The 27,078-nt window shown below is 36.5% G+C and overlaps 4 protein-coding genes across 6 annotated transcripts; 1 reads left to right on the top strand and 3 right to left on the bottom strand.

Annotated features, from left to right (window-relative positions):
* Nucleotides 1–2,869: 2,869 nt before the first annotated feature.
* gpn2 (GPN-loop GTPase 2) lies at nucleotides 2,870–6,724 on the bottom strand. The gene is made up of 6 exons (XM_082148728.1): nucleotides 6,612–6,724; nucleotides 5,731–6,197; nucleotides 5,499–5,655; nucleotides 5,244–5,404; nucleotides 3,148–3,278; nucleotides 2,870–3,037 (listed from the first exon to the last, which is right to left on the bottom strand). The coding sequence occupies exons 2-6, from the start codon at nucleotides 6,148–6,150 to the stop codon at nucleotides 2,965–2,967; spliced, it is 942 nt and encodes a 313-aa protein (XP_082004854.1). The 5' UTR covers nucleotides 6,151–6,197; nucleotides 6,612–6,724; the 3' UTR covers nucleotides 2,870–2,964.
* Nucleotides 6,725–7,044: 320 nt separating this feature from the next.
* Nucleotides 7,045–11,616, bottom strand: snip1 (Smad nuclear interacting protein). The gene is made up of 4 exons (XM_082148727.1): nucleotides 11,314–11,616; nucleotides 11,012–11,141; nucleotides 9,025–9,596; nucleotides 7,045–7,881 (listed from the first exon to the last, which is right to left on the bottom strand). Exons 1-4 carry the CDS (start codon nucleotides 11,472–11,474, stop codon nucleotides 7,623–7,625), a joined length of 1,122 nt encoding a protein of 373 aa, XP_082004853.1. The 5' UTR covers nucleotides 11,475–11,616; the 3' UTR covers nucleotides 7,045–7,622.
* On the top strand, nucleotides 11,040–14,210 carry dnali1 (dynein, axonemal, light intermediate chain 1). 3 transcript variants are annotated; one of them, XM_082148730.1, is made up of 6 exons: nucleotides 11,951–12,358; nucleotides 12,486–12,622; nucleotides 13,143–13,312; nucleotides 13,399–13,577; nucleotides 13,866–14,030; nucleotides 14,106–14,210. In XM_082148730.1, exons 1-6 carry the CDS (start codon nucleotides 12,278–12,280, stop codon nucleotides 14,145–14,147), a joined length of 774 nt encoding a protein of 257 aa, XP_082004856.1. In that variant the 5' UTR covers nucleotides 11,951–12,277; the 3' UTR covers nucleotides 14,148–14,210. The 3 variants fall into 3 exon arrangements, with proteins under 3 accessions (XP_082004857.1, XP_082004855.1, XP_082004856.1); XM_082148731.1 differs by lacking the exon at nucleotides 11,951–12,358 and adding an exon at nucleotides 11,040–11,168 and having other exon boundaries at nucleotides 13,866–14,210; XM_082148729.1 differs by having other exon boundaries at nucleotides 11,939–12,358; nucleotides 13,866–14,210.
* gnl2 (G protein nucleolar 2) lies at nucleotides 14,211–26,742 on the bottom strand. Its single transcript, XM_082148726.1, has 16 exons — nucleotides 26,559–26,742; nucleotides 25,394–25,478; nucleotides 24,955–25,049; nucleotides 24,669–24,808; nucleotides 21,936–22,120; nucleotides 21,735–21,801; nucleotides 21,474–21,632; nucleotides 19,625–19,738; nucleotides 18,763–18,891; nucleotides 17,607–17,711; nucleotides 17,357–17,515; nucleotides 16,918–17,025; nucleotides 16,144–16,613; nucleotides 15,953–16,032; nucleotides 14,818–14,894; nucleotides 14,211–14,692 (listed from the first exon to the last, which is right to left on the bottom strand). Exons 1-16 carry the CDS (start codon nucleotides 26,620–26,622, stop codon nucleotides 14,558–14,560), a joined length of 2,172 nt encoding a protein of 723 aa, XP_082004852.1. The 5' UTR covers nucleotides 26,623–26,742; the 3' UTR covers nucleotides 14,211–14,557.
* Nucleotides 26,743–27,078: the final 336 nt, after the last annotated feature.

The raw sequence follows: 27,078 nt of genomic DNA on the forward strand, positions 1-27,078 counted from the left end.
TCATAGAAAATCATCTACTCGTAACATGTTTTCCTGTGAGATCAGTTTGGTATTCCGGATCAAACCCACGTTGCAAGCATCAAGATCTACCAGAACTACAAAACACACAAATATGTTTTGAACTGTGATATTTACTCTAAGTAAACTTATAAATGATCCACATATTTAGAAGTTATTTAAAAAATCTCAACATTGAGATAAAGACAACTAGTAATTAAATCCAATAAATTGTGCTAAATAGTGGAAATTTAATGGTTGCAGATTTTCCGTCTAAACACTGTCATTTCAAATATGTCGCTCTTTGCCTAAAATGTTTGAGAGCAAATGAAATCTGAAAGACATATAATGATTTTGCTGAGATTTGCAAGCGAAAAATGAAAGCCAAACAAGTGCAGCTTTCATCTGTCCTTGTTTGTCAACAGTTTTAATGAGGCAGAGTACAAAGTATGTCACATTTTCCGTGTAAACAAAACCATGTGTACTCAAACCCTTTCATGACCCTTGGTGCGCCAATAAGCCACATGTATACACTGCTGGTTAAGGGAGGAAACTGCTCAGCAGAGCCCTTCATTCAATCAGAGTTTCATTCAATCCCTTGTTCTCAGACACACCCCCACATGGGAATCCATAAAGTAGCAAGAGCAGACACAAGGAAGTTGGTCCTCAGCCAGCAGGTTGCTGGGCAGCCGTCACACACACAAAATTACTCTCTGAAGTGTGCTAGGGAAGGAAGTGCCACTCCAGAGAGCCATAGGAAACCATAACTGTGGCATACACTCATGACATTTATAACAACACAAATATTTATGGTGACTTCATGATGACTTCATTTGCCTGAGGAAATAACAGGCTTATATATATATAAATAATCCAAATATATAACTTTTGTGTTGCTTTCTTTTTCAGGTTCTTGAGAAAGCTAGCTCCCAAGGATTTCATGTGATTTTCAGAACATTAGTACAAAAATGTACTCATTTTTATTTGTTTATTAGCCAAAATATATAAAAAAATGGTCTCTGTCAATTTATTTTGTCAACGGAATTCAAAGATCATGAAATCATAGACCCCAATTGAAAGAAAATAGCAGCAGCATCTTTTCTTTTAGTTCAATAGCCACACACCAACTAGTTCCTGTCAGACTGAAATATCTAAACTTCCATAATCACCCTATGATGACAAGAGCAAATAAAGTGTCAAGCTTGAACATACTCAGAACCTGTTAAGCAGAAACAGATTTCACATTGCCAACTCCATTCCCTGTCTGTCTCCTGTTTTTACCCTGCGGATTCGACTAAAATGTGCACTGGATCATAAACCGACATTGATACCGCTTTGGCACATGAGGTTCTAATGACATACACAGTGTGCAATAGCATAGTCCACTCCCCACACAAGAATATTATAATATGTACATTATTTTTCAGTTACCTATAACAGTATATCACAGCATATATAGACATATAGTTAACTTAAAAATTATACCAAGTCATCTGACTGACACAAGCGGTTTGAGCAGTCTGTTTTTGAGACAGCAATGTAATTTCTTTATTCCATCCCGCGTTTTCCATGGTCCCCAAACCGAGTGCGCTAAGAGGCGAAGCACTTCTTTCTGGTTCCCGGAATACTTCCGTGGCTCGCACAAGTAGCCTCTATGTGTTAAGGTGACTGTTGGTCTAGATTTATTCCTGCGAGAGTATTCCTCTTATACATAAACTTAAATTACTAGATCATATTGTACTGATATTAGCAAGAAACACCTGACCAAAAGACAAGTTCTACAAACACCGAGCACAAGTAGCCTATGTGTTAAGGTGATTGTTGAGGAGATTTATTCCTGAGGAATGCTGTGGCACTTTTTTATACATAAGCTTAAATTACTAGATCATATTTTACTGATATTAGCAAGAAAAACCTGACCAAAAGACAAGTTCTACAAACATCGAGCACTATAACATAGTTGTCATGTCTCCCTCTCGTGTACAATGCATTCCTGTATTCTTCCGCGGGTGAGAAGGCCTTTTCAAGGTCCAGACTACACATGATATGAAAGGTGTTCCGGCTCTGCCACAAGTTCGCAAAATACGCGCCCTGTATCATGAGAGCGAGTGAGAAAATCTGTGCAAATTATTAAACTAAATCGGAACCTTTTATACTGTTTTACGAGGGTGTAACCAATAATAAAATAACCAGCGTTCATTGATTTCCAAACGAATTGTTGCCAATTTCACACATTTAAGCACGACAATAACGTGTTAGTTTAATGTGAGCCATATGAATTATACGGTTTTAATACTGTCAGAGTATTAAAAATAAGGCGACTGTAGTTTCCTAAAATTCTATAATAAACGAGGAAAAGCTGACTTGTGTGAACAGGTAGCCGTTACGACCGTGACCTCTAGTGGTGAGTTTATGTCCATGCGTTTATTTATGGATCATATTTTTTAAACCCAAACACAAGATGTAGATCTACAAAACTGAGGACTCAGTTCCCTTCTATCTGTGCCACTTAAATTGAGATATGGATTCATTTTACTGTGGATCAACAGTACTTTACTTAGACACATCCATTGTTTTGTTGATAAAAAAACTAAAAAAAACTGCTTTTTTGAATTAGAAAAGTTATTACAAAATACATTTTTATTTAATTATTTACCTTGTGAACTCACATCTAATAAACTGAATGGTCTAGTTATTGCTTATGTTGCTTCATTTTGAGACATGCCTCTAAAACTATTTTAAGTGCTCAAAGACAATGATTTCCTTGTTATTTTCCAGTATTTTAATGTGGGGAACAAAACAATAATTTATTTATTCTATTATTATTTTTTATTTTTTTTATTTTAAATGAACTTTACTTGCTCCTTTGTGGAATTTCAACATGTCTACAGTGTTATAATTTGTGAAATAAGACAGCTCTGCTATTTTTTCTTTTCTTTTCTTTTTTAATCAATATAACAAAAAGGGTTACAAATCCATGACTTCATCCTCCACAGTTTTCCCAGCGGCCTCCACATATTTCTCCTGTACACCAAGAGTTCTGACATAAATAGTTAAGGACAATCTTACGAGATTGCGATTGCATAAATGAATGGAAGTGTTAACATAACTTTCACAAAAACAGAAAACCAAACATTATGACAAGGATACGTGCTGAACTGGAAGTCTGCTCCAACAGCAGCAGACATCATGGCCTGCATGTTCCTCTCCTCCAGGTCTCCAAAGCAGTAGCCATTGGCTTTGTCCACAGTTCTCAAAACTTGCATCATGCTTTCCTTGTCCTGTAGAAAAACAATGGTCAAAAGATATACATTTACATTCATGTATTTGGCAGGCGCTTTTATCCAAAGTGACTAGGGGTGTTTTCACACTCGCCAGGTTTGGTTAGAATAAAACGAACTATGGTGAGATTGATCTGTTAGTGTGGTTCATTTGAATACGTGTGAACGCTAACATCCGAACCTTGGTGCACCAAACAAGCAGACCGAGACCCCTGAAAATGAACTCTGGCGCGGTTCGACTGAAATATGAATGCAACACAGAGCAAAGACATCTAAACAAACCAAAAACTGGACATGAGGTCACAAAATGCAACCCTAAAAAGTTTAGCCCAGCACACAGCATTTTTTGGGATGTTCGGTAAGTTTCCATCACAAAATATATATATATATATATTTTTTTAAATATATATATATCTTTGGGGTCGGTGTTAAAAATGACTGTGTGAATGCTAAGCAAAACAAGACTAACCTCCGGTTTCACAGACAAATCTCAGACTAAATTGCATTTTTGAGCTGTTTTAACTGAAAGCAACTTGCACTGGCATATCTTAAATCATTTTGTTATTGGAATTATTTTGTTTTGTCTCAAGATGCACAGCAGTCATTTTTTTTAATGCATATATATAAAAGCTACTTAAATGTCCTAATTTAACTAAGGCCTAATCCTGGCTTAATCTAAGCCCTGTATGTGAAACCAGGGGCCAGTTGCATAAACCTCTAAGACTAGTTTTACAAGTTGGACATCAATTTATTTTCTGTAAGACGGTTCATAGCTTTTTTAAATCAGTTACATAAAAACGTAGATAAGCCTACTTTGATACCGAAAACTAAGACTGACTGCCCCTGACTAACTGCTAGTAGGTCATACTAGAACTTAAGACACTGTCTTAACATTATGGCTATGTTTATGCAACCGGCCGCAGGCCTAAATGTATCATTTTCTTTTTTGGTTCGAACCAAAAGAACCAAGACAACCGAACTACAACTGTGAACACACCCTAATGGTTTGGTTTGATCAAAAAACACTTCGGTGCATTTGCTCTGTAAGTGTGAACGCTGCCAACCGAACCTTGAAGTGCACCAAACAAGTGGACCCGAAAGTCACTTTTTCCAGGGGTCTCCGTCCATTTCCAAACGAACTCTGGAGCGGTTCGACTAAAATACGAACATAATACGGACCAAAGACCTCTAAACGAACCAAAAACAGGACATGTCGTCACAAGATGTGACCCTAAAAAGGACAAAATGCTCAATTATGTCTGGTTCTTCTTGGCATAGTTGCCCATTACAGTTTGGTACAGGCATCGGAACCACCGTCTGTTTGTGCACAATAGAGGTTCTTGTGACTCCTTTACACATTTTATAAGCCGGTAGGGGGGTTCCTAGCAGGTAAAAATACCACATACACTCCTGGGCAAAAAAATGGGCAAAGCTAAAATTGGCGGTCTTTTAATGGTCTTAACCATTTTAATCACAAAATCACTGGTCAAGAATTGCACAAATACTGTAGATAAAGTAACAAAGTATACAAGTTCCCCAACAAGTCCCCCAACTTGTAGACAGCTTTTTACAGGAAGAAGAGTCAGTGTTGTTCCACTCAAAGTTAATGTCTCCCAGTTCATTTGAGTTTAATATGAGAACAAATATTTAATATAGGATTCAAATCTGGACTCTAACCAGGGCAAAACATGAGCCTGATGGACTTGTTCTCAAACCACTTGTTGGTTGTCTTTGCAATTTAGGCAGGAGCATTGTCCTGTACTATTTTTTTTTTTTAGGTCCAGACCAAAAGATCCAAGACAACCAAACTACAAGTGTGAACACACCCTTAACATTGCATTCAAGGTACACATTTGATCAGTTCTAGCTTTCCCTGGGATTCGAACCCATGACCTTGGTGTTGCTAGCGCCATACTCTACTGTTTGAGTTACAGGTAAATTACAATTACAAAAGTGTGCACTAACCTGGACGTTAAGAGGTACAAAAGACACCAAGCTGTAGTCCTGGATCACTTCAGCTAACTTCACATTCAGGTGGTGAAACTTCTTGAAGAAAGGGTCCAAAGCAAGGTGCTCCACCAAATACGACAGGTCAAGAACCTCAGTGTAGAAGTCCAGATTGAATGCTTGTAAAAGAGAGTTGGTATTAAAGGAAAAGTTAATCCACAAATTATTCTTTATTCAGACATTCTGCATCAGTCTGGACTTATTTCATCTTACCAAGTCTGCCATATTGCTCAATGAGGTCCATTTTTGAGAGCACATTTACATGTGGCAATTCAACCTGCAGCATGGTGGACAGGGACGTACACAGCACAGAGATGAACTTGGCCGGATCAGTACAGTAATGGGAATCCACCAGATGCACTGAAGTCAGCTGCAAATATCAGAAGAAATCAGACAGGAAATATATCTTAATAAATCAGAGAGAAGTTACCCACCATGTACTTACCCTAAAATTCCACTTTGACAGCTTTGCAAATATATTCTTTACCGAGTTATGATGTGTGTAGAGTTCCACCTGACCTGGGCAGTCAAAAAGGAAGTAGCAGTCATGGTGGAGCTTCAGCTTGTTCTCTAACCAGTCCAAATTTGCCTCTAAATATTCCATAGAGTAGATGAGGCCACCATTGGGGCCAAGTTTTAGACTGTCCATCACATCATCCAGAGTGATGAGCTCGGATATGTCCACGGCACATGGATAAGGCAACGTTTCATTGGCAGGATCCAGGTTTACAACAACCACCTTGCGTCCAAGGTGGCTCAGGAACTCCTGCATGCCCCGGCAATAAGTGGTTTTACCTGAACCAGGTGGACCAATCACAACCTGGCCAAAATGTAGAGTTGGTTTTGAAGGATGTGATGACATCATGATGAAGAGAGGTTCACCACTATGCAAACGGACAAACTAGGTTCCATCTAAAAGAGAAAATGACAACTTTTTAGAAAATAGTGCGAATTTTAAAGTTAACAAATGAACCATGTTCATTATAAAAAATAAAAATTCTGTCTGAGTCACCATATGGAACAACATGAATGTGAGTAAATATAGAATGAATATGATCTCTTTAAGAGAAGATTATAAACTAGTAACAGCTAAGTTTAATTTGACATTTAATTTTGAATTACTGGTAACCGTTAATTATTATTATCCTTTTTATCAGATACTGACTGTGTAGATTTGCTCGGGAATAAATCTGTAGCAGCTACAGGGCACCCGTAAACAAAATATTTTAAACAAATAAGACAAACAAATTAATTAGAATTAACGCATATTGACAATGAAATATGTATAATGTCGTAAGACAAACATTCATAAAACAAAACGCAAACCTTTAAAAGTCAGTGAATTATTTCGCTGTATCACACCGCCATAGACATGCTGTGAACCGGATGTTGATTATTCCAAAATAAAAGTCCCATAAAACTGACATGATACTTTTAAGTTAATTCAGAAACGATACAAAACTTGATTAATCGGGCGAAATCAGCGTAAAATAGCATAAGCTCGTCAGTTCTTTGTCACTAAAAATCTGAGCACTGTATATTTTGTGATAGTCATAATATCAGATTACTTATGTAAACTGAAACATAAAAAATATAACATTATATCATCACTGCATATATAATAAAAAAAATATTGGTTTTCTTAACTCAATGCACATTTGACAAAGAAATAACGTTTGGCTCATCAGAGGGACTATCAGTTTCAAATATCCTCATTTGCTCTAACAACGTGTGCAGTCAATCAAAAGACAAAACATAATTATTATTATCCATATTTATTTTACAATACAAAACATCTAAAAATCAAATATGAATGTACTGTGAGAGAAGAATAGAAAATGTCTAAAGAAAGATGGCATCTTTTGTGTAGCAATATTCAAATTAGTCTCATTATTTTCTGAATAACCATGAGGACTATTAACTTGCTGGCTTTAACTACCAGGACAACGTATGTCTCTAATCACAGACTACAAACTAAAACACATGAAACAAGCACACATCAAATACATCCAGTATATTTACAGTAACCAAATCTGGACATTATATGCACTTCTTCAAGAGTATCCAAAATATATGTTTTTTTGAAGATAGATTAATTATTTCTGGCTTTGAGCACTTGCTTTGAGGGACAACACTGTACACAGTTTGACGGGATACAAAAGCTATCCACCTGAGAATAATCATACAGACAACTTGGGCAGGCTGAAGCATGATTGTTTCATTGTCCACAAGGAAATTACAAATTGAGCAATTCATGCTCGCCCTGTTCCTACGGAGGAAATTCTTTCAAAGAGTCCAGCACAAAACAGGTAACTTTGGTAAACGCTGAGGCGAGAACTACTCATCCAGGCCTTCGTCGTCTTCTTCTTCTTCCTTCTTTGCGTCAACCTCGGCTGTGTCGGAAAACTCATGGAGGAGCACGTACTCTCTGCTGCTGAAGCCAAACTTCAGCACATCCTTTTCTTTGAGCTCGTAGTAACGCTGAGATTCTATACGCTGATTGTTCAGGTAGGTGCCATTACCAGAACCCAGATCAATGATGTACGGCTTCACTCTCCTGCCCGAGGTGCCGTCCGCCCGTGTGAACTCCACTAATCTGGAGATGATAAAAGTCAAAGAGAAAAGGACAATTAGTATGGGAAGAAATTTCCACATAAATTCAATAAATAAATTGTCACGTTAAGGCATGTGACGGTATCAAAAACTAAGTTACCAAAAACTGTCGTCCTAACAGGTCCAACTTTTTCATATAACAAAAAGAACATTTAAATACAATAAAACAATACACAATAATGTATAAACTAAACAAATGTTTCAAACAGATTAAAGTGCAAAACAACTATAGAGAACAATAGGTTAGGTAACGATCCATTAACTAACCTTGGCTAACAATGACCAATATCTACATTTATTACAGTAGTTATTATTCTTTGTTAATGTTAGTTAATAAAAATACAACTGTTCATTATTAGTTAATGTTAGTTCAGGTCCATTAAAATTAATATAACAGATACAACTTTTGATTTTTATACAGTATTAGTAAATGTTGAAATTAACATTAACTAAGATTAATAAATAATTTAGAAGTATTTTTAGTGTTAGTTAATGTTAACAAATAAATTGACTAATAGAACCTTATTTACTATAATGTTACTGAACAATAATCAAGAGTCAGAACATTTTCAATCAATGTCTAAGACATGTTTAGTCCAGATTAAAATGTAAAAATGTTTACGTTCGCAAATAAATAGCCTATTACGTCTTTAAATATTAAGTCTTTAAGTATTTGGTGCTGAGATAAACACCATAGCGAATACAATCTGAATGTCTCTTTGAAACATTTAAATACTTTTTAAAATAAATTTTTTAAATATTTTCTTTGGTATTGGGACATTATGAAAAAAGGGCAGGGACTTGGTTCCATGCATCGTGGTTGATTGGATGGAGGCAGATCTGAAAGCAAGTTTGCAGTCAATGGGCCTTTTTCACATTTCTGGGGTTCTCAGAAGCAGGAGTCGTCATAGATGGGTAACCCTATAGTGGTGAACGGAAACTATAACATATATCATTTTTGCGTTCCCATTTGCTCCAATAGAAAATCCATGATAGCATTTCTAGGTGAGTGAATGCTGTAGAAACACTGTTCATTGTTAGTTCATGTTAATTGGTGTAGTTAACTAATGCTAACAAATGAAACCTAATTGCAAAGTGTTACCAAAATATCTTTTGTTGTTCTGACCTGTACTGAAAAACAGCATGCTGTTTGGAACAAGAAGGGTGGTCGATAGGAATGTCTGCAATCTTCCTCTGTCGTCCAAGTAGATACGCACTCTGTCTGTGGATGTACATGACTGGGAGCGGCTCGTCGTTCTTAAAGGGGTACAAACGCCATCTTCTTTTGGGTATACGGGCCTCGGGAGGCTCATTATACTTGATCACCACCCCCCTGAATGTATTTGTATCTTCCACCAAGGCACCTGATAGTTCAAAGTTGGGCTTTTCCTTCTCAGCTGCAGGGGCGGAATCACTATCCTGTTGACCACCAAAGTCCTGTTCCCCGTCGTCACCACTGCCACTCTGAGCCTCCTGTCTGAGGCGATTCTCTCGCCGCCGTTCATTTTGCCGTTCCCTCTCAGCCTGCTGTTGCTGTTGTAAGTGGGCATCACGTTCTCTTCCCCTATTTCTGTCCTGTTCTCTGTCTCGCTCTCTTTGCCGTGGACGCTCTCCCTCCCTTTTCATTCTGCGGTCATTTGAATCATCCCTTCTCTCACGAGGCCGATGACTTTCGGGTCCTCTGTGATCATCTTGCTCCTGTAATAAGAACAAGATCTCCTTAAAACCTCCACTTAGTATGCCTATTTAGCAGCGTGTAATGTGTGTGTGTATATATATATATATATAATTAACTTAATTATAAAATAAATATAGAAATATAATATTGGGGCTTTATAGAAATTGTTTAAAGTTATAAAAAGTTATAAAGCAAGCTTACAGAACTAAACCTATATAGAGTGACTTGTATTTTAAACTTCTATTAAAGAAGATAATTTACTGCATATAAAATGTGTCATTTCGTGTTTTATTTTATTTATTGTGTCAAATACAGTTTTATAAACAGCCTCTTTGCACCTCAAAAGACCATTGAAAACTTGATTCCTCATGGCATGACCCCTTAAAGACAGCTTGCCCATCAATTAATGATCATGATCAAGATTGTACCAGCATCAAAACATGTATATCATAATGTTGGTTATGTAATGCTGTAATATAATTGTAAATAATTTTTTTTTTATAAACAATGAAAATGGCTTATTAAATATTCTAAAATACAATAACCACAATGTAACATTTAAAAAAAACTTGTATTTTAAATTACTATAAAATAAATGAATATAGCTAACTATATTATTATGACTTTACTGGGCGTGTAAAGGACTGTCCACATCAAGAACGATAACTAAAAGGATAACTATATTGGTGTCCACTCCAGCACACAATATCGTTCTGTTGATCATAAGTGCACTGCAGTTTTATCATCTGCCACTTTAAATGTTAGAGCTTTTTAATGGATTCTGATTTGCTGGCAATGTTTTTATTGTTCATTATCTTAAAAAAAAAATATATATATATCATGATTCCAATTATATTGATGCTCTGTGTCGTTATGGTTATAGTTGTGGTGTGGACACTGCTATTGTTTTACATTTACAACGATTTTTAGAACTATCTCTTTATTATTCTGTAATGTAACTGTAAATAAAATCTTTTGTAAACAACAATGAAACTCAACATGTTTGTAAATATTCTAAAATGTCCACAAATGAACATAAAACAAAACAAAAAACACAAAAACTTGTATTTTAAATTCCTATTAAAAAAATTATATAGCCTAATATATATGTATGACTATTGAGTCTGCAATGCTGTAATGTAACTATAAATAAAAAAAATGTGTAAACCATAATAAAATATCCCAAAATACTAAATATCCACAATTTAACATATTAATAACGTGTATTTTAAATTCCCTTTAAAAGAAAATAATATAGCCTACTATATATTAAGGAGTCACATAATGTTTTATAATCACAGTTTTTCCCACTGAGGTCCCGACCAGTTTTAGTGCCAAAACCCTCTGTGTCCTTTAATCACTTTTCAAAGACAGTTTTCTCGTCAGTTCATGACATAACTCGGTACAAGTTGATCTGTTTCTGTACTGAGCTCACCCGCTTTAACCTGACATCAGTGCTGCGATGCGGGCTTCTGCTGGTCTGGGGTCGAGGTGACCTCTCCTGCTGTCTGCCCGATGAACGGTCTCTTCTCGCTGGCGATCTGTCCTTTCTTCTGACTGGTGATCTACAAACACAGTTCAGGAAACATTCTGTAAGAAACCACTGGCTACATATAAAATAACCTGTTGATCCTCCCCACATACTACAATTTTTTTTTTCGGCCAATCTCTTTATTCGGCTGAGCTGTCATTTAAGATAAACAGAGTGTGAGGTATAAGGCTGCTTATTTCAGTTACCTGCTGTCTCGTCGTTTCGGTGGAGGGCTGTTGCTGCCGCGGCTGGAGCCTGAGCTGGATCGACGAGCCCGCGGAGGCCGCGCGGGACTCACTTTTTCTTGCTTGATTTTTGTCTTTACAACCCGGCCAGGAGATTCTCTGTGTCGTCTCCTGTTATCCATTCTGAAATAAGCTTGCCTATTAGCTTCGTAAAAAGTAAGAGTCGTTCATACCACAGGAGAGTATGAGGAGAACATGAAAACAGATTCAAACCACATTTACGAAACTCCCATGTACACTTCCGGTCCGATGATTGTACGCTGAAGAAATCTGTCCCTCCTTCTATGGAAAGCAATTTAGTTCCGCTTTCTTCAGGGCATCAATGTACAGAGTTTTAAAAAAAGAGATTATCGAGAAATGAAATAAGAAACATTTTAATAATATACAATAAACAATATGTTACAATTTTAACTGGTTAAATAACGCAAATAGTAAAATGAAAATGTAAATTAATTAATAAAAAAAGTGTCAAAGCGTAATAAAAACCAAATAAACCAAAAACAAGTATATAACGAGTAAAAGGATGCCTGTTCACTTATAAATCAAAATCATATTTAATACGTGCGCCAAAAGCCTTTTTGCTTTAACGTGTAACAGTTAGTGCCACCAAGTGGCGAGTTGTGTCTTGTGCTTTAGAACAGAAATATTAGAAAAATAAAATACCACAATATATTTGTGTAATTTATTTTAAAAGGTTTAACAGTCATAAATATTTAATCGGTAAATTTAGCAGTATAGTTGGTAAAGAATTTATTTCCACTCCTGCAAACTGAAGATCCTTGATGGGACGGACAAACCCGGTTGTTATAGCAACGTAAACAACGAAACGAAACTTCCACATCCCTACCGAGGGAATTTGAAGTCTTCCTAAAACAAAACGCAGACTTAAAAAAAAAAAAAAATTCTGCACTTTATCATTGTAAGCATGATTACTCCGTTTGACTCCTTGTTGAAGTATGATTATCCGGTGTTAGTGAGCAAAAATACAGAGAGGAAGTCTCCAAAGGTAAGCACATTTATTGAATGTAACGTTAACGTTATACGTAATAAAAACAAACCTTCTAAAGTATACATGGTTTTTGTAATAAAGCGTTAACACTTGATTTTTATCTCTTCCTTCACATTTGACACAGAGTCGCCCTTTGAAAGTGAGTCCCAAACAGATGGTTGACACCGGCCCGGTCCCACCTCCACCCAAACCCAAGAGTCCCTCAGTGGATGCCAGCAAACAGCAAACCGAAGAGATCCTAAATGCCATTCTACCACCAAAGTAAAATAAACCTCTTACAATGATTAGTAGAAGTTTTCTTCAATCGGGTGTTGATACCTAACGTTACCAGTAGCGCTAATCACATCACACACTAACGTTTAAAATTGTTGGGCTCAGTAAGATAAATAGGCCTAATAATAATACTTTTATTAAGTAAGGGCACATTAAATTGATCAAAAGTGACAGTAAAGACATTTATAATTTTACTAAAGATTTCTATTTCAAATAAATGCTGTTCTTTTGAACTTTCTATTCATCAAAGAAACCTGAAATAAATGCATCACGGTTTCCTCAAAAATATTAAGCAGCACAACTGTTTTCAACATTGATAATAATCAGAAGAAATGTTTCATGAATAGCAAATCAACATATTAGAATGATTTCTGAAGGATCATGTGACACTGAAGACTGGAGTAATGATACTGAAAATTCAGCTTTTAAAAAAAACATTAAAAAAAATCTTACTGTCCCCAAACTTTTGAATGGAACTGTATAAATCATACAAATGGTTTTGTTGCAGGGAATGGATGGAGGATAACCAGTTATGGGTGCAGCCAGTGTCCAGCGCTCCATGCACACGAATGGATGTTATTCATTTGCAAGAACAGCTGGACAAAACCCTGCAGGAGAGGCAGGCCAGAGAGACCGGCATCTGCCCAGTCCGCAGGGAGCTCTACTCTCAGTGCTTTGGTAAAAAGACATATATTCTAAATGAAGTGTCCTGTTAATAGCTCTTGACATTGATTTACTTGACATTTCCTCTGTCAATCTCTTAGATGAGTTAATCAGACAAGTCACCATTAACTGTGCCGAGCGGGGCATCCTGCTGCTGCAAGTAAGAGATGAGATTCGCATGACCATCGCTGCCTATCAAACACTGTACGAGAGCAGTGTGGCCTTTGGCATGAGGAAAGCACTTCAGGGGGAGCAGGGAAAATCTGACATGGAGAACAAGGTCCTTATAGGGATAGTTAAATCAAAAACTTGCTTTCTTCTGCGGAACACAAGAATATCTCAAATGTTTTTTGTTTTTGTCCATATAATGAAAGTCAGTGGCATCCAAACCAATTTTTTTTTTTTACTTTTGTGGGGGGAGACACAAGAGACATAATATCTAATGTCAAAATAAGATATTATTCAAAATATCTTTTGTGTGTGTGTTCTGCAGAAGAAATATCATTATCTTTAACGCATGACCGAACAATTACCATTTTCTACTCATTGAGATAAAAACTCTTGGTAGATTTCAGAGTTGGAGAGCGAGAAGCGAGATTTGGAGAGGCTATTGAATGAGCAAAAGGCTAAATGTGAAGCAACCGAGAGACGGGAAGCAGAACGGCGGGAAATTGAGGAAAAGAAGCATGCCGAAGCGGTCCAGTTCCTCAAACGAGCCAACCAGCAACTCAAGGTAAAGCAGAGATCATCATATTCAGGATTTCTGACATTGTTTTTTCAGACTCTAATGTGTCCATTTATTTTTTAGGCACAACTGGAGGGCATAATTTCCTTGAAGAATAAAGCCTAGATATTATTAGAATATTAATACACACACTATTCAGTTTCAAAGAATAAAACATTTATAAAAGCATCTATTCTGAGTATTTATTATTTTCTTTTTTTTCTTCAAACAAAAGAAAAAGAACATACATAGATACACGGGTACATGATCCACCATTCAACACTGCTGAATCAGGATACACTGTCTTAAGTTAAAAACTTTGAAAATGCACAGTGCTGAAATTAATTGTAGTCATAATGTTCATGAGGATGGCTGGAGCCACAGTATGAATAAAGTGCATTGGAACGATTGCATCACAGATCAACCAAACATTCACCGTTACACAAATCACTGTGATTCCACTCCAGATGTTCCAATTTAGCCACCGACATGACGATGGAAACGGGGATTGATGTGACTGGGTTTCTGACCAGGTCTTATCGCTTAGCTCGTTTGGATTTCTTGCCATCCAAGGGCATTTTTCGGTTTTTATTCTTGTTCTTGACATTGTGCGTCTCATAATAGCGGACCCCCACTTTCTTCACTTTCTGTGCACGCTCCAGGCTTCTTTTCTGTTTGGGTGAAGTAGTTCAACAGAGAGAAAGAGATTAGTTTGGTATCATATTCATTTGAGATATCTTTACTATGGAATCAGAAAGATTGACAGCGGCAGTGGAGCTGGGAGAACAGTGCATACCTCTTTAGATGTGAGTTTGGTAGCCTGGGCAGGCTCCTCATCTTCCACAGCCTTCCTCTTTTTGCCCACTGTCACAGCTGGAAAACAAAAAGGTTGAGTGTCTTTTACTCACTTCTTTACAGCACCACCCATCCCCTAATCATTGAAACAGCTCTGAAAAGACTCAGAGGAAATATTCAGTGTATTCAACTGGGTTTGCCAGTCTTACCTTGCATTATGGAGATTTTTTTTTATATTTTGCTGTCTATATCAACTGAGATTTATATTGCTGTCTATATCAATATTTATTCATATTATTGTGAATTTTTAAATACTTTATAGGATCAGTAATCATTTGTTTTGAAAGAAATGTAAATTACTTTTATTTAGCAATGATGCATTAAATTGTCAAAAGTGACAGTAAAGATATTTATGATGTTAAAAAGATTTCTATTTTAAATAAATGCTGTTATTTTTAACTTTTTATTTACCAAAGAATCCTTAAAAATCTATCACGGTTTCCACAAAAACCTGTTTTCAATGTCAATAATAAGAAGAAGAAGAAGAAGAAGAAGAAGAAGAAGAAGAAGAAGAAGAAGAAGAAGAAGAAGAAGAAGAAGAAGAAGAAGAAGAAGAAGAAGAAGAAGAAGAAGAAGAAGAAGAAGAAGAAGAAGAAGAAGAAGAAGAAGAAGAAGAAGAAGAAGAAGAAGAAGAAATATAGAAGTTAATGTAGTAGAAATAAGTAAATGTAGAAGTTTTGAGAAGCAAATCAGAATATTAGAATGATTTCTGAAGGATCATGTGACACTGAAGACTGGAGTAATGTTTGCCGTCAAAAGAATAAATTACATTTTAAAATATATTAAAAAAGAAAATAGTTTTTTTTAAATTGTAATACTATTTCACAATATTACTTTTTCTACTGTATTAAGTATTACTGTATTTTGTTTAAATAAAGGCAGCAATGGTGAGCATAAGATAATTCTTAAAATTAAATTAAAAGATACAAAAAAATCTTATTCTATAAAAATTCAATAAAAATATAAATGTATAAAACCCAAAATATAGATGTTCATTAAATATGCAGTTCTAGTGGCCATATCTTTTTTAATACACAAGCATTTGGCATCAACTTGGGTTAGTTGGGTGGGTGTACCTTTCCGTTGCAGATTCTTTGCAGAATTCTGCTTTGCTGTGGCTTCAGTGAACACCTTTTCGGAAAGGCCTTTAGGAATGCTGTAAAAACATCAAGACAACACATTAGAATATCAATAGATAAGAGCTTAACACTGAACTCAAAAATCACAGAACCCTCTCATAACCTTTTCAATATGAGTTTAAACAAACCGTATGGCGGAGAAGTGCTTTGACTTGGCACGATCAAGAAACTGTTTCAATTTGGCAATCTTCAAATCCATCTCTTCATTCACTTCACGTGCGCTCTTTTTCTCTGCTGTGGTCAGGGGGCCGGAAACAGAGGATTCTTCTTCCTGTAGTTCTCCACTCTGCTCTTTTTCCTCATCCTCCTCATTTTCCTCATCTTGCTCATCTTCTGAACCAGAGGGTTCCAGGATGTCAGGCATCTCGACAGGAACAAGGTCCTCCTCGCTGAACTCCGGAGCGACGTTTAATTTGCCAAAGTTCTGCTTGACATTACTGAAGATTTTCTGCATCTCCTCTTGTTTCTGTCTCAGCAGCTTTTGATCTTCCTGCTGGCTAGATGAGGCCCCCTCCACATCCTGAGCTTCAAGTCTGTTTTCCAACTCTTCCTTCTCAGTTTCCTTCTCAGCCATTTCCAGCATCAGTTTTGCTTTGTACTGATTGGAAAGATCAAGTGTCAGTTTAAGACTATAAATGTTTAAAAGTGCATTAGGGTCTGCCAGTATAAAGACTGGCAAAATCCAAGTAATTTTGTTGGCCACAGTGACTTAAAAAAGGATTTGTACCAAGTAATTCAATATGCATTAAGGAAGTTACATATAAACAATGTCTTCTGAGGTCTTTTAGAACACAATGCTCTAATTTTACAAAAGATTTGTCTTGGAACTCATTTTTGAATAGAGCCTGAGCTATTGTTTTACTAAAAGAATCTAAACTTTGTGGAAAATTAAGAACATTTACCTCTTCATCCATCTCGGCCCCAGGCGGCTTCACAAAAAAGGGGATGCGTCCCCTCTGCCAATCATTCAAAACCATTTTAGACACAGTAGGCAGATCTGGCTCTCCACCCTGTATTACCAGAACAACACAAAACAATCGTTACAGCACAGACATATACAGTATTTGGACAAAGACAAAGATGTGAACTAACCCGTGTAACCAGCCTGTAGGCCAAAATCCTTTTATAAAACTCAGATTTTGAATTAAATCTTAGTGGTTTTGGCATAAGAGTAGCATAAAAATGTGGCTATTTGAACTTTAATTTAAATGTTTTCCACCAGCTTAAAGTAAGCAAACTGTCACATCTCAATCGGACACTCTAGAGGAACGAATAAACAAATGTGCCGCGAGGACCGAGCTGACAGTTCATTTTATCAGATACTACACAATCAGGCCAGACCTTAAGCAGTTTTCCGGTGCGAAAGGCGAGCTTTTCCAGGAAGTCCTCGGCGGAGCTCCAGGATGGAATGCGGTATGTCTTCTGGATGTACTCCGCTTTGGCCCTCTCCAGCACCGCTCCGATGTGATCCTCTGGAGTTCGGATCTTCTCCACTTGGACCTAAAAGCAACATATATAAAATAAGTGGATAAAGTGGCCGCTGGGATTGCAAAATCGGAACGGTTGACTTTGAGAGTCCAGGCCATCGTACCACTCCTTTCAGCACAATGTCAGTCTCGCTGTCGTCAGAGGGGTAGACGACGCCGGGACAGTCGATGAGGAAAAGGCGTCTCATTAGTGTGATATACTGCCAGACCTGTCAGACAGAAACAAAACAGTTGGTTGTGGCATAAAGCTTAGGCTTGAACCAGTCCATAGATTCCTCCATTTCCTCCATTTAAGAAACCACAAGACCGAAAACATTTCAATATAATGAACTGCATTTAAACAAATGCGATTTATAAGAACTTGTGTCAAGTTAGCAAGCAGTCAATTAACTTTTGAGTTAATAAAAATGAAACTAAACAGGCCTAAAGAGTGATTGAAGCAAATGTAACATTTCAACATTAGGAAAAACTAGTTAAAGAGACATAACAAAAAAGTATTATAATCAATCAAATCAATCTATTTATTTCATAATCGAACTAGAAACTCTGTTTTTAAAAGAAAAGAAAATAGTGGAAAGAAAACGTCTAATAATTGAAGAATCACCCAAATCAGGGCACACAAGGGAGATTTTATATTATACAATTTATCATTTAAAACATAAACAGAACAGCGTGGAAGTCCAGATTTGTTTAGAATTTGATTTCAATCTGGCCTCTGTTAGTAATGTGTTTTTCCTTCGCCTTGAACTTTCACTCGCTCTCAGTTCCATGTTTGCAAAATGAGAGGAAAAATTTGACAACATAAAAAAGTAATTTCACACAAAAACATGAATACACAAAAGTAGCAGCCAAAACCAAACTGCTGGAAACTTAAGCCATCCAAGATGTTAACACATGTCAGGAGCTGGCAGGTAGTCTTACACTCGCTACAAATAAATTCAGGATCACTTAATGACCCTTAAAAGAAGAGTCGCTCAATCGTCTGATGTTTACGATCAGTATCTAACAACTACAAGTGGATGTTATAAGAACAGATCACCAAAAATGAAAAATCTTAAATAGAAGGCGACTTGAAATGCAGTTTAAGTGCTGCATGTGTTATTGGCTGGTTGACAGCCTTTCCTCTTTATTCATAGCATGGAAAATAGCAGCTTTAATATTGTGCTAAACTTAACCTTTTGTCACATATTAATATTATTAACAATAATACATTTATTTTATATATATGAGATGAAAACAAAAAAGCTTCTGAGGTCTTACCTTAGTCTCACCAGCAAGGGGTGCCACGTTACAGACTTTTTTGGAGCGCAGGGTATTGATAACAGAGCTCTTTCCAACATTGGGGTAACCAATGAAACCAACACTGATCTGCTTTTTGTCTGAGTGGAGCTGAGCAAAAATCAATATGGACATGTTAATAGTAGGCAAAAGTCATTTTGAAAGTAGCAATTAAATAGAAGAGTTACATGCATATTGTCGAGTCCTCTGATATAATGTCGGTTTCATGGTATCAAGGTCAGGAAAACAAGACCTTGGAAGACCTTGGAAAATCTAAGAAAAACCTTGGATCAACTCTTCCACCAATAATTTGCACACATTGCCTCTCACATTTCACGATTCACCTTTAAAAGGGGGCCCCTGCCCAAGAAATGAAGACTTCATAGGCCTCTTAAATGTCATTACACCTTCAGATTTATATTGCACGCATGGTAACCGGGATATTTTTCTGCCGGTGTTTTCTAACTCATAAAAAGTGTCTTGTCATATAACTCTCACAAAATTTATGTTACGTAAGCCCACTCTCCTTTTTAGTATTTCCAAGTTTTTGTTTACGGCCGTGCTCCCAAAAATAGCTCAGAGGCAGATGTGAAGACAGGAGAGGAGCCCAATAGTATGGGAGGGTGGGGAGCATCTGGTACCCGACCAAACCACCGCTGTCTTTATCTGTTGCCATTACGGACCAGAAAACAGGCTGATCTTGTCCTAAAAATGCGGTTTGAGTAGACAAATGTTGTGCAGCGAAACCGCTGTGCACTTAAAACCTGCTGCCCCTGGTTTCCAAGGCATGGTGTGCACGATGTGTGTGCACATAAAAATATGCTGTAACTGTTGAAGGTCTTACCTTGCCAAACTGCCGCAGGAGCTGGATAAGGGAGCCCTTGCCGAAGGAGTTGGTAAGGCTGGCGTGAAAGGCCAAAGTGGGGTGTTCCTGAGAAAGAACTGCAACCCAGCGTTTCTACAACATACATACATGTATAAGCAAGAATCCGTAGAAAGATCCTAGGTGAATGATCCTAGTACGACAGTTTATATAATGATTTATTAAACGTCCATATTAATTTTTTTCTTCCCAAAATGCATCCTTTTTATAAATCGCAGTTCATCTTGAATTGTGTAAATGTACTGTAATGTACAATGTAAAGTGACCTTGAGCTAAGGAAAGGCGGCATATAAATAATTACATATTTATCTTTCATGATACATTTTCTTAATGTTAAATTATTATAGGAGCGCAAAAAAAGTATGCATGCTCTTCAGTTGGCGTATACATAAAACGACTTTCATGTCAGTTTCTGCCTTTATAAATCCCGATTTGTTCTTCACTTCTGATGTAGGATGAAATACATGGGATTTAGGATCAAATCTGGTCAAATGTGGGCTTTCGAAATGTCTCCCAATGTCTAGACACTAGAAGTGATCTAAGAAATGAAATGTCTTTGATAAGAGAGAACAGATTAAAAAAAAAATGCACAAGGGCACGGGCTGCCCAACAATAATCACTGCAAAATGATTAGTGATTCCCTCTCAACAACAAAAATAATGGGTTTCCCAATCATTTTCCTGTTAGGTTTACAAAAGACCTGTCATAAATCTGAAGGAGGTAGGCAAATGTTTCTTCGGCTTGAATGCAAAAGTCTGCAGCTTATAAACAGCTGGTAGAGCTCCCTCGTTTCCTGTTGCTGCATTTCAGAATCGCCAATAACACAATTTACAAACAACAAGAATTATAGATGTGAAAGATTGGAAAATATCTGTCAGGGAAGGAACTTTTAACTGGTTACCCATTACAAAAGTTGGGCAAGCCAAGATAAACATGCCTGTCTGTCAGTGAAACAAACTCCAGAGACGGGATAATTGAATGTACGGACAGGACACATTGCAGACAGTGGCCTTTTCCCAAAAACCCTAGTGAGCTGCCTTGCTGTCTACTGCCTACATATGCGGTTCCATACATCCTAATTGTCCAGGAAAAACAAAAGCGACCATTTTGGATAGCTCTACACAGACAGGAATTTACTAAGTACTTGCTAAACAACATGATCCTCTAATAGGCATATAAATACATAACACACATAAATATGGGATAAAAGTGTTTTTTATTAGATTTAACTATTTTGCAACTGAATGTACGAGTATATTTATCATTAAGACTTCTGACATTTCTACCACCAACTTAAATAGATATCAAAAGAGGCTAGAGTTATAATAACGCTAAGCTAATAACACTAATACAAATACACAGCACACACAAAATGTTGGGTAAATAGTGTTTTTGTTTAGTATTACCAATATCTTCATTCCAAAATATAGTTTTTTGCTCCTGAATAAGTCGATTTATCGATAAATGAATTTCAACACAGGCAATGTTAGAATTTTGCTAAGCTAATGACAAAATACTCTGACACGCAGCACAAACAAATGCTGGAAAAATAAATGTTTAATGATATTTTTAAGCTAGATTTAGATTTGCTTTTAATTTAGAAGTAGATTTATAATTGACATTTCTTGCACTGTTTCTGCCATTTTGGACGGATTTCCCCCCCGCCACTTAGCTTACTGAAGTGCACTTTGCTTGCATTCTACATTGAGTTTCCCCATCTTAAAAAGCTTCGGGAACATCATTCCAGCCTACATAGGCAGCTCAACAGGTTTTAGAACTAGTATTGAAGTATTCAGGTTTATTTTCTTACCGTAACCCATGTGGGAATGAGATCACACTTGTTGAGCACAAAGATGAGGTGCTTCCAAGGTTTCTCTTTCTTTAGGTAGGACTCAATGCTCTGGGAACGAGTGCCCATAGGGTCTCGAGCATCTAGCACCTGGATAACGACGTCCGAAGAGTCGATCACCTGTGCAAAACATGCTTCATTTTAAGATGTGGCATCATTTGGCAGTACTGTGGTTTTTATTAAAACTTTCAGAGCAAGTTGTTGTGAGATGGTTATAGCTACCTTATACAGCTCACCCCAGATCCTCTTTGACTGACCCTTCTTGAAGATTTCCTCCCGAGCCTCGTCCCTGCAGTGATGGGGAAATTAAATGGCTTTGAGACATTTATCTGTTTTTTTTTGGTATTTGCTATACCAACAGGGCATAGTTTCTGCAGTAGGGATGTACTGAGCTATAGGAACTTTAGAAATCACTCCACTCACTTGACGCCGCTGTCCTCAAACACCAAATCACGGTCTTTTTCAGTACTGTAGCTCTGAGCCGAGACCTCTGCTTTTTCAGCAAAGTCCTTCAGCTCTCCCACAGTCAAGTTGGGCCTCTTTCTTTGTGCCTTTGGCCCGAAAGTGGTCTCGAACGTCTCTGTGTCCAGAATGTGCACCTTGGAGTTCTACAAGATCCAGCAGATGATCAATTGACATTCATATTTCATGAGAACTGACCGTTATATCCACCTATCATGATCTCCACAACTTTAGGAATTTCTTTGAAGAAGATTATGTTCTTTCAGCTCTTTTAAGCATTTTGACAGCTTTCTATGCCCCATTCCTAAGAGGAAAAAAGCCCCAATGATTTTTGGAAGAGCGGAGTGTACTCAACACATTTTATGGCGTATTAGAGTGTGTCATAAAATGTTGTTCCATACAAAAGCAACATGATCGCTTCTATTAAGCATATATTAATTTGACTATGTTCATGTAGCATATAAATCTATTTTGTTTTTTTAGAACTGATCTTTAGGATTGACTTTCTGTTTGATGAAGTGCTGAAATCTGTTTGTTTAGACAGTGTGGTCTGACTATCTACTATAGTTAAGATGTAGGCGTCAACAAGATGCTAAGAAACATAATACACTAAATAAGGTTAAATTTGTATTTGGAAAGCATTGCACACTTTGTAACATCCCAAACAAAGAAAACTTGAAATCCAATCTAAACTTTTTCGAACTAAATGCAGATGTGGTTTAAATCAGATTTGTAAACACCAGCTTTACACATTTAGAATTGTATATACACTACTGTTCTTAAGTTTGGTGCCAGTAAGATTCAAATCTGCATATTAGAATGATTTCTGAAGGATCATGTGAAACTGGAGTAATGATGCTGAAAATTCAGCTTTGCCAACACTAGTTTATTAAACTAGAAAAAAGTTGTTTTAAAATGTAATCATATTTCAGAATATTATTGTTTTTATTGTATTTTTGATCAAATAACTGCAGTCTTGGTGAGCATAAAAGACATCTTTTAAAAACATTTTACAAATCTTACCGACCCCAAACATTTGAGCAGCAGTGTAGCTAGAATATAACTAACATTTTAACAAAAAGGCAGCTAATTTTACAGTGCTGATAAAAACAAATATTCCTATATCAAGATCACACAAATCCTAAGAACAATGAACGAAACATCTTACACGTTTAACTTCACCCGGCTAAATTGCAATCTGTAATTACCTTAAAAAAAGGGAAAAAAAGGAAGCCATACCACTGTTGCAACAGAGGATGGAATAAAACGACAAGCAATTTACAGATCTTGTCAAAGCCAGTAACATTTCTCGTAAGAAATTCTACTTCTGGTAAGATTGCATTGCTTTGGAACAATTGACGTGGATGATAAAAAAACAACCTGATTTGAGGCTAACCACCACATCACAACATGTTCAAAATATTTCTGAGAAAGAGCAAATATGTGCGCAAACAATGGGCATTACGGCACACGCTGGAGGGGCTGCTCGAACACCACAAATCAAAAAGAGTGGATGAAAATATATCTGTACAATAACTGAGACCGTATCATCAATTCCCTGCAACCAAGGTTGAATACAAGAGCAAAAACATACTAAATGTCACAGTTCTGAGACACAGAATAAAAGTAAAGTGAGATGTTCATTACACAAAGTCCTAAAAGGTTTTGCTCACACATGGAACAGTTTAGATCCTGAAGCGAATCAACAACAGTTGCAGAAGGAACATGAAGAACTGAGCAAAACATTACATTTTATTCTGAGCACATATTTTTGCTCAGTTCTTTAATACTGGCAAATGGCGAGCCCTCAGGTGCCAAAGAGTAAGTTCTAACGCAGGTCAGGCCGTGGACTCACTAGTACACCGCTGTCAGACTAACAAAATCATTTTGCTGTGGTTAGCACGCGTTACACGAGGTCTACAAGTTACGAGACGTTTAGCCAAGAGGCGAAAAACAAATACAAATGAGCAAATGCAAATTGTTTATGAGAATTTGCCGGAAATGAGCAACTGGTCATTCAAGTCGGAAATTGACTTTGTGAGTGGGCAATTTTACCCTTGAAGTTTATAGTCAGGGACATTTTTGCTTTATTTTTTTCTAATCATAACACACAGAAACCCTGTGTATCATGAAACAGCACTGCTAACAAACTATTATCAATCGTTTTCAGTAATTGAAACAAAACTTTATGAAAAACGTAAACTAGAAATTAGATGTTAAATTGGCAAAAACTGAAATAAAATTAAAGCTAAAACCAATAAAAATGACCAGTGAATGGCACATAACTAAATTACTAAACTTCTAAATGAAAACTGTAAATATAAAAATAAAAGCTCATTTGAAGAAATCTTAATAAATAACATAATAGTGCATAAATACTAAAATAACACTACCTCATGTAAAGGCCAGAGTTAGACGTTAGCATGTTGCAAACATAGCATTTTGATACTCTAAAATATGTAAAACATTTATTTTTTCTGTTTTAAGTGAATTATAAATATATTCACATTTCTTTGATGTATTTATTTTACAGAGCTCATCCCAATGAATTATGGGACTGGCTGTTCAGCAAATCTCAAAGGGTGTCAAGCAAACAGCCTACCTGTCTCCTCTTAACAGGCTACATTGGGACTAAAAAACAGGATTTTTGTATTTAAAAACAGTGGATGTATACCAAGGTATCTGCATACTCACGTGTGCCTTTATTCGGTCATGCAGCAAGGACATCGGTAGCTTGCTCTGTTTCATCACTACTCTGTATGGACTTTTCTTAACTGCGTCCATCTCTTCTTGGAATTTCTGCAATGATGACTGCTTGATGACACGTGTATTAGCTGCACAGGGAGCATATGGGAAAAGAAAATCAATATTTATATATTCAGATCCTAATCCTACTTGGAAAAGAGGACAATTGAGGCTAATTCCCCTCAATAATCATTCTCACAGATTAGGATTCATTAAAACTCTAAAATGCTCTTACCGAACCACTTGATGTTGGGCTCAACTCTGGCCACAGTTCCAGGAGCAACTGTGTTCTGGTACTGCAAGGGCTTGATCACCTTACCTCGATTGTTGCTTTGAGGATAATAATGAAAAAACATGCATGTTTTATGCAACTAATTCTTGTCAAAACCTCACGACCCACTACAACTATATACAATGTAAAAGACATGCTTGATGTGTGTTGGATGTGCTGCTACTGCTAAGATGTATAGTTTGGTGATTTGATTAGAGTAATTGACTGTATTTTGGTTTTTATTTTATTTGTATGCCTTTCTGTCTTGTATTGCTTTGTGGACCCCAGGAAGATTAGCAACCACTTTCTGGAAGCTAATGGGGATCCAAATAAAAAAACTAGTGTTTGCTACTAATCTGAAACTTGTATATGTAATTTTGTAAATCACAGGTCAAACTGTTACCATCTCTGCTTCTGTCTGTACATATTCAACCGTCGGATGGTGGCACGGTCCCTCATGTTGTTCCCTCCAGCTCCCTTGACTCGGTCTGTAGGGTTGGGAATGTAAAAAAAAAAAAAAAAAAAAAAAAAAAGGACAAAAATTGTTATACACAGGGACATATAGATCAATCTACTTAAATTTTGGGTGAACTGTGATAGATTGTTTAACTGGAACACAAGGGTTAACATAATGGGATTTTGAAAGAAGTCTCTTATGTTCACCAAGGTTGCATTTTTTATAAAAAATACCGTAAAACAGTAATATAGTGAAATATCAACTGTTTTCTATTTTAATACACTTTATAATTCCATTTCTTCCTGTGATGGCAAAAGCTGAATATTCAGCATCATTACTCCAGTATTCAGTGTCACATGATCCTTCATATGCTGATTTGATGCTGAAAACAGACTATTATCAGATAATATGTTACTATTACTATAGATATTTTGTTGTCAATTATTCTTTGATGAATAGTTCAAAAGAACAGCATTTATTTAAATGTCTTCACTGTCACTTTTTTTGATTAATTCAATGCATCCTTGCTGAATAATTTTTATGTTATATATATAGTTATATATATATATATATTATTGTATTAATTTGTAGCATATGTGTCCTTAAACTTATCCTTGATTACATTCAATCCCTGTTAACTTAAGATCAGCAATCATGTGGTCATATATGCTAAATATTTTTTACAAAAAGAAAAAAAGATCTTTGAGATATTTAAAAATGTGACAACCGTTGTAGTGACAGCGCCATAATTGCTCGGACTGACAACTGATCCGGGACATTTTTGAAAAACAATCAAACATTGTGGTAGCAATCTAGTACGATTTTTTATTTCATGTTATAATTGTCATGTAAAAACAAGGCACGTTTGGCACGGTCATCACAATTCAAGTGCCAACAGCCTCTGATGGGACATTTAAATGCTTGACAGAAGTCGTGGTTACACACAATCAACGAGTTACCCTGTACGAATAGAAGCAAGTTGCTTTACAACATGCAACAGTGAAAACATAACTTAACTATAGAACGACTCGTATACTTCTCAACAAGAGTTGGCTAATAGCTTAGCTTTGCTAGCAGTTCAAATTCAAACCAGCGGTTCATTTCATCTTACCGGGATTACTGCTGGAGGTTGAGGGATTTATGGAGCTTTTCCCCTTGTATTTTGGTTTAACCATTGTGATCGATTACTCCGGTACACTCCCAAAACTGTAAATATAGATATAAAGCAGTATTTCAGTCCACTGTAGATTTCCACGTGTTACAATAAACTACACAACCCAGGAAGTACGTCATCAACCAAGCGACGAATTTTCTTTCTTTTCCCGTTGAGAAAAGTCAGTAGCTCCTCGGACTCATTTCAAGAATATCTAAAAAGCCACAGTTTACCCATTGGTATGCAATGTACCAATGTAAATATACCAAAATGTATTTGAAATACATTTATTTTATGCTAATTATACTGCAAATACATTTACACATTTATGTAGGCCTACTTAATATAAATACCCTGCAATTGTACTGTTGGTATACTAAATTGATAAACTTGCTAAATTGGAACAACTAATTTTGTACTTAACGGAGTTATGTGGAAATAGTGCTGAGGTCCAACTAAAGATAAACTAAAGTATATT

The sequence above is a fragment of the Leuciscus leuciscus genome, assembly GCF_965113295.1.
Source record: "Leuciscus leuciscus genome assembly, chromosome: 20".
Taxonomy (NCBI): Eukaryota; Metazoa; Chordata; class Actinopteri; order Cypriniformes; family Leuciscidae; genus Leuciscus; species Leuciscus leuciscus.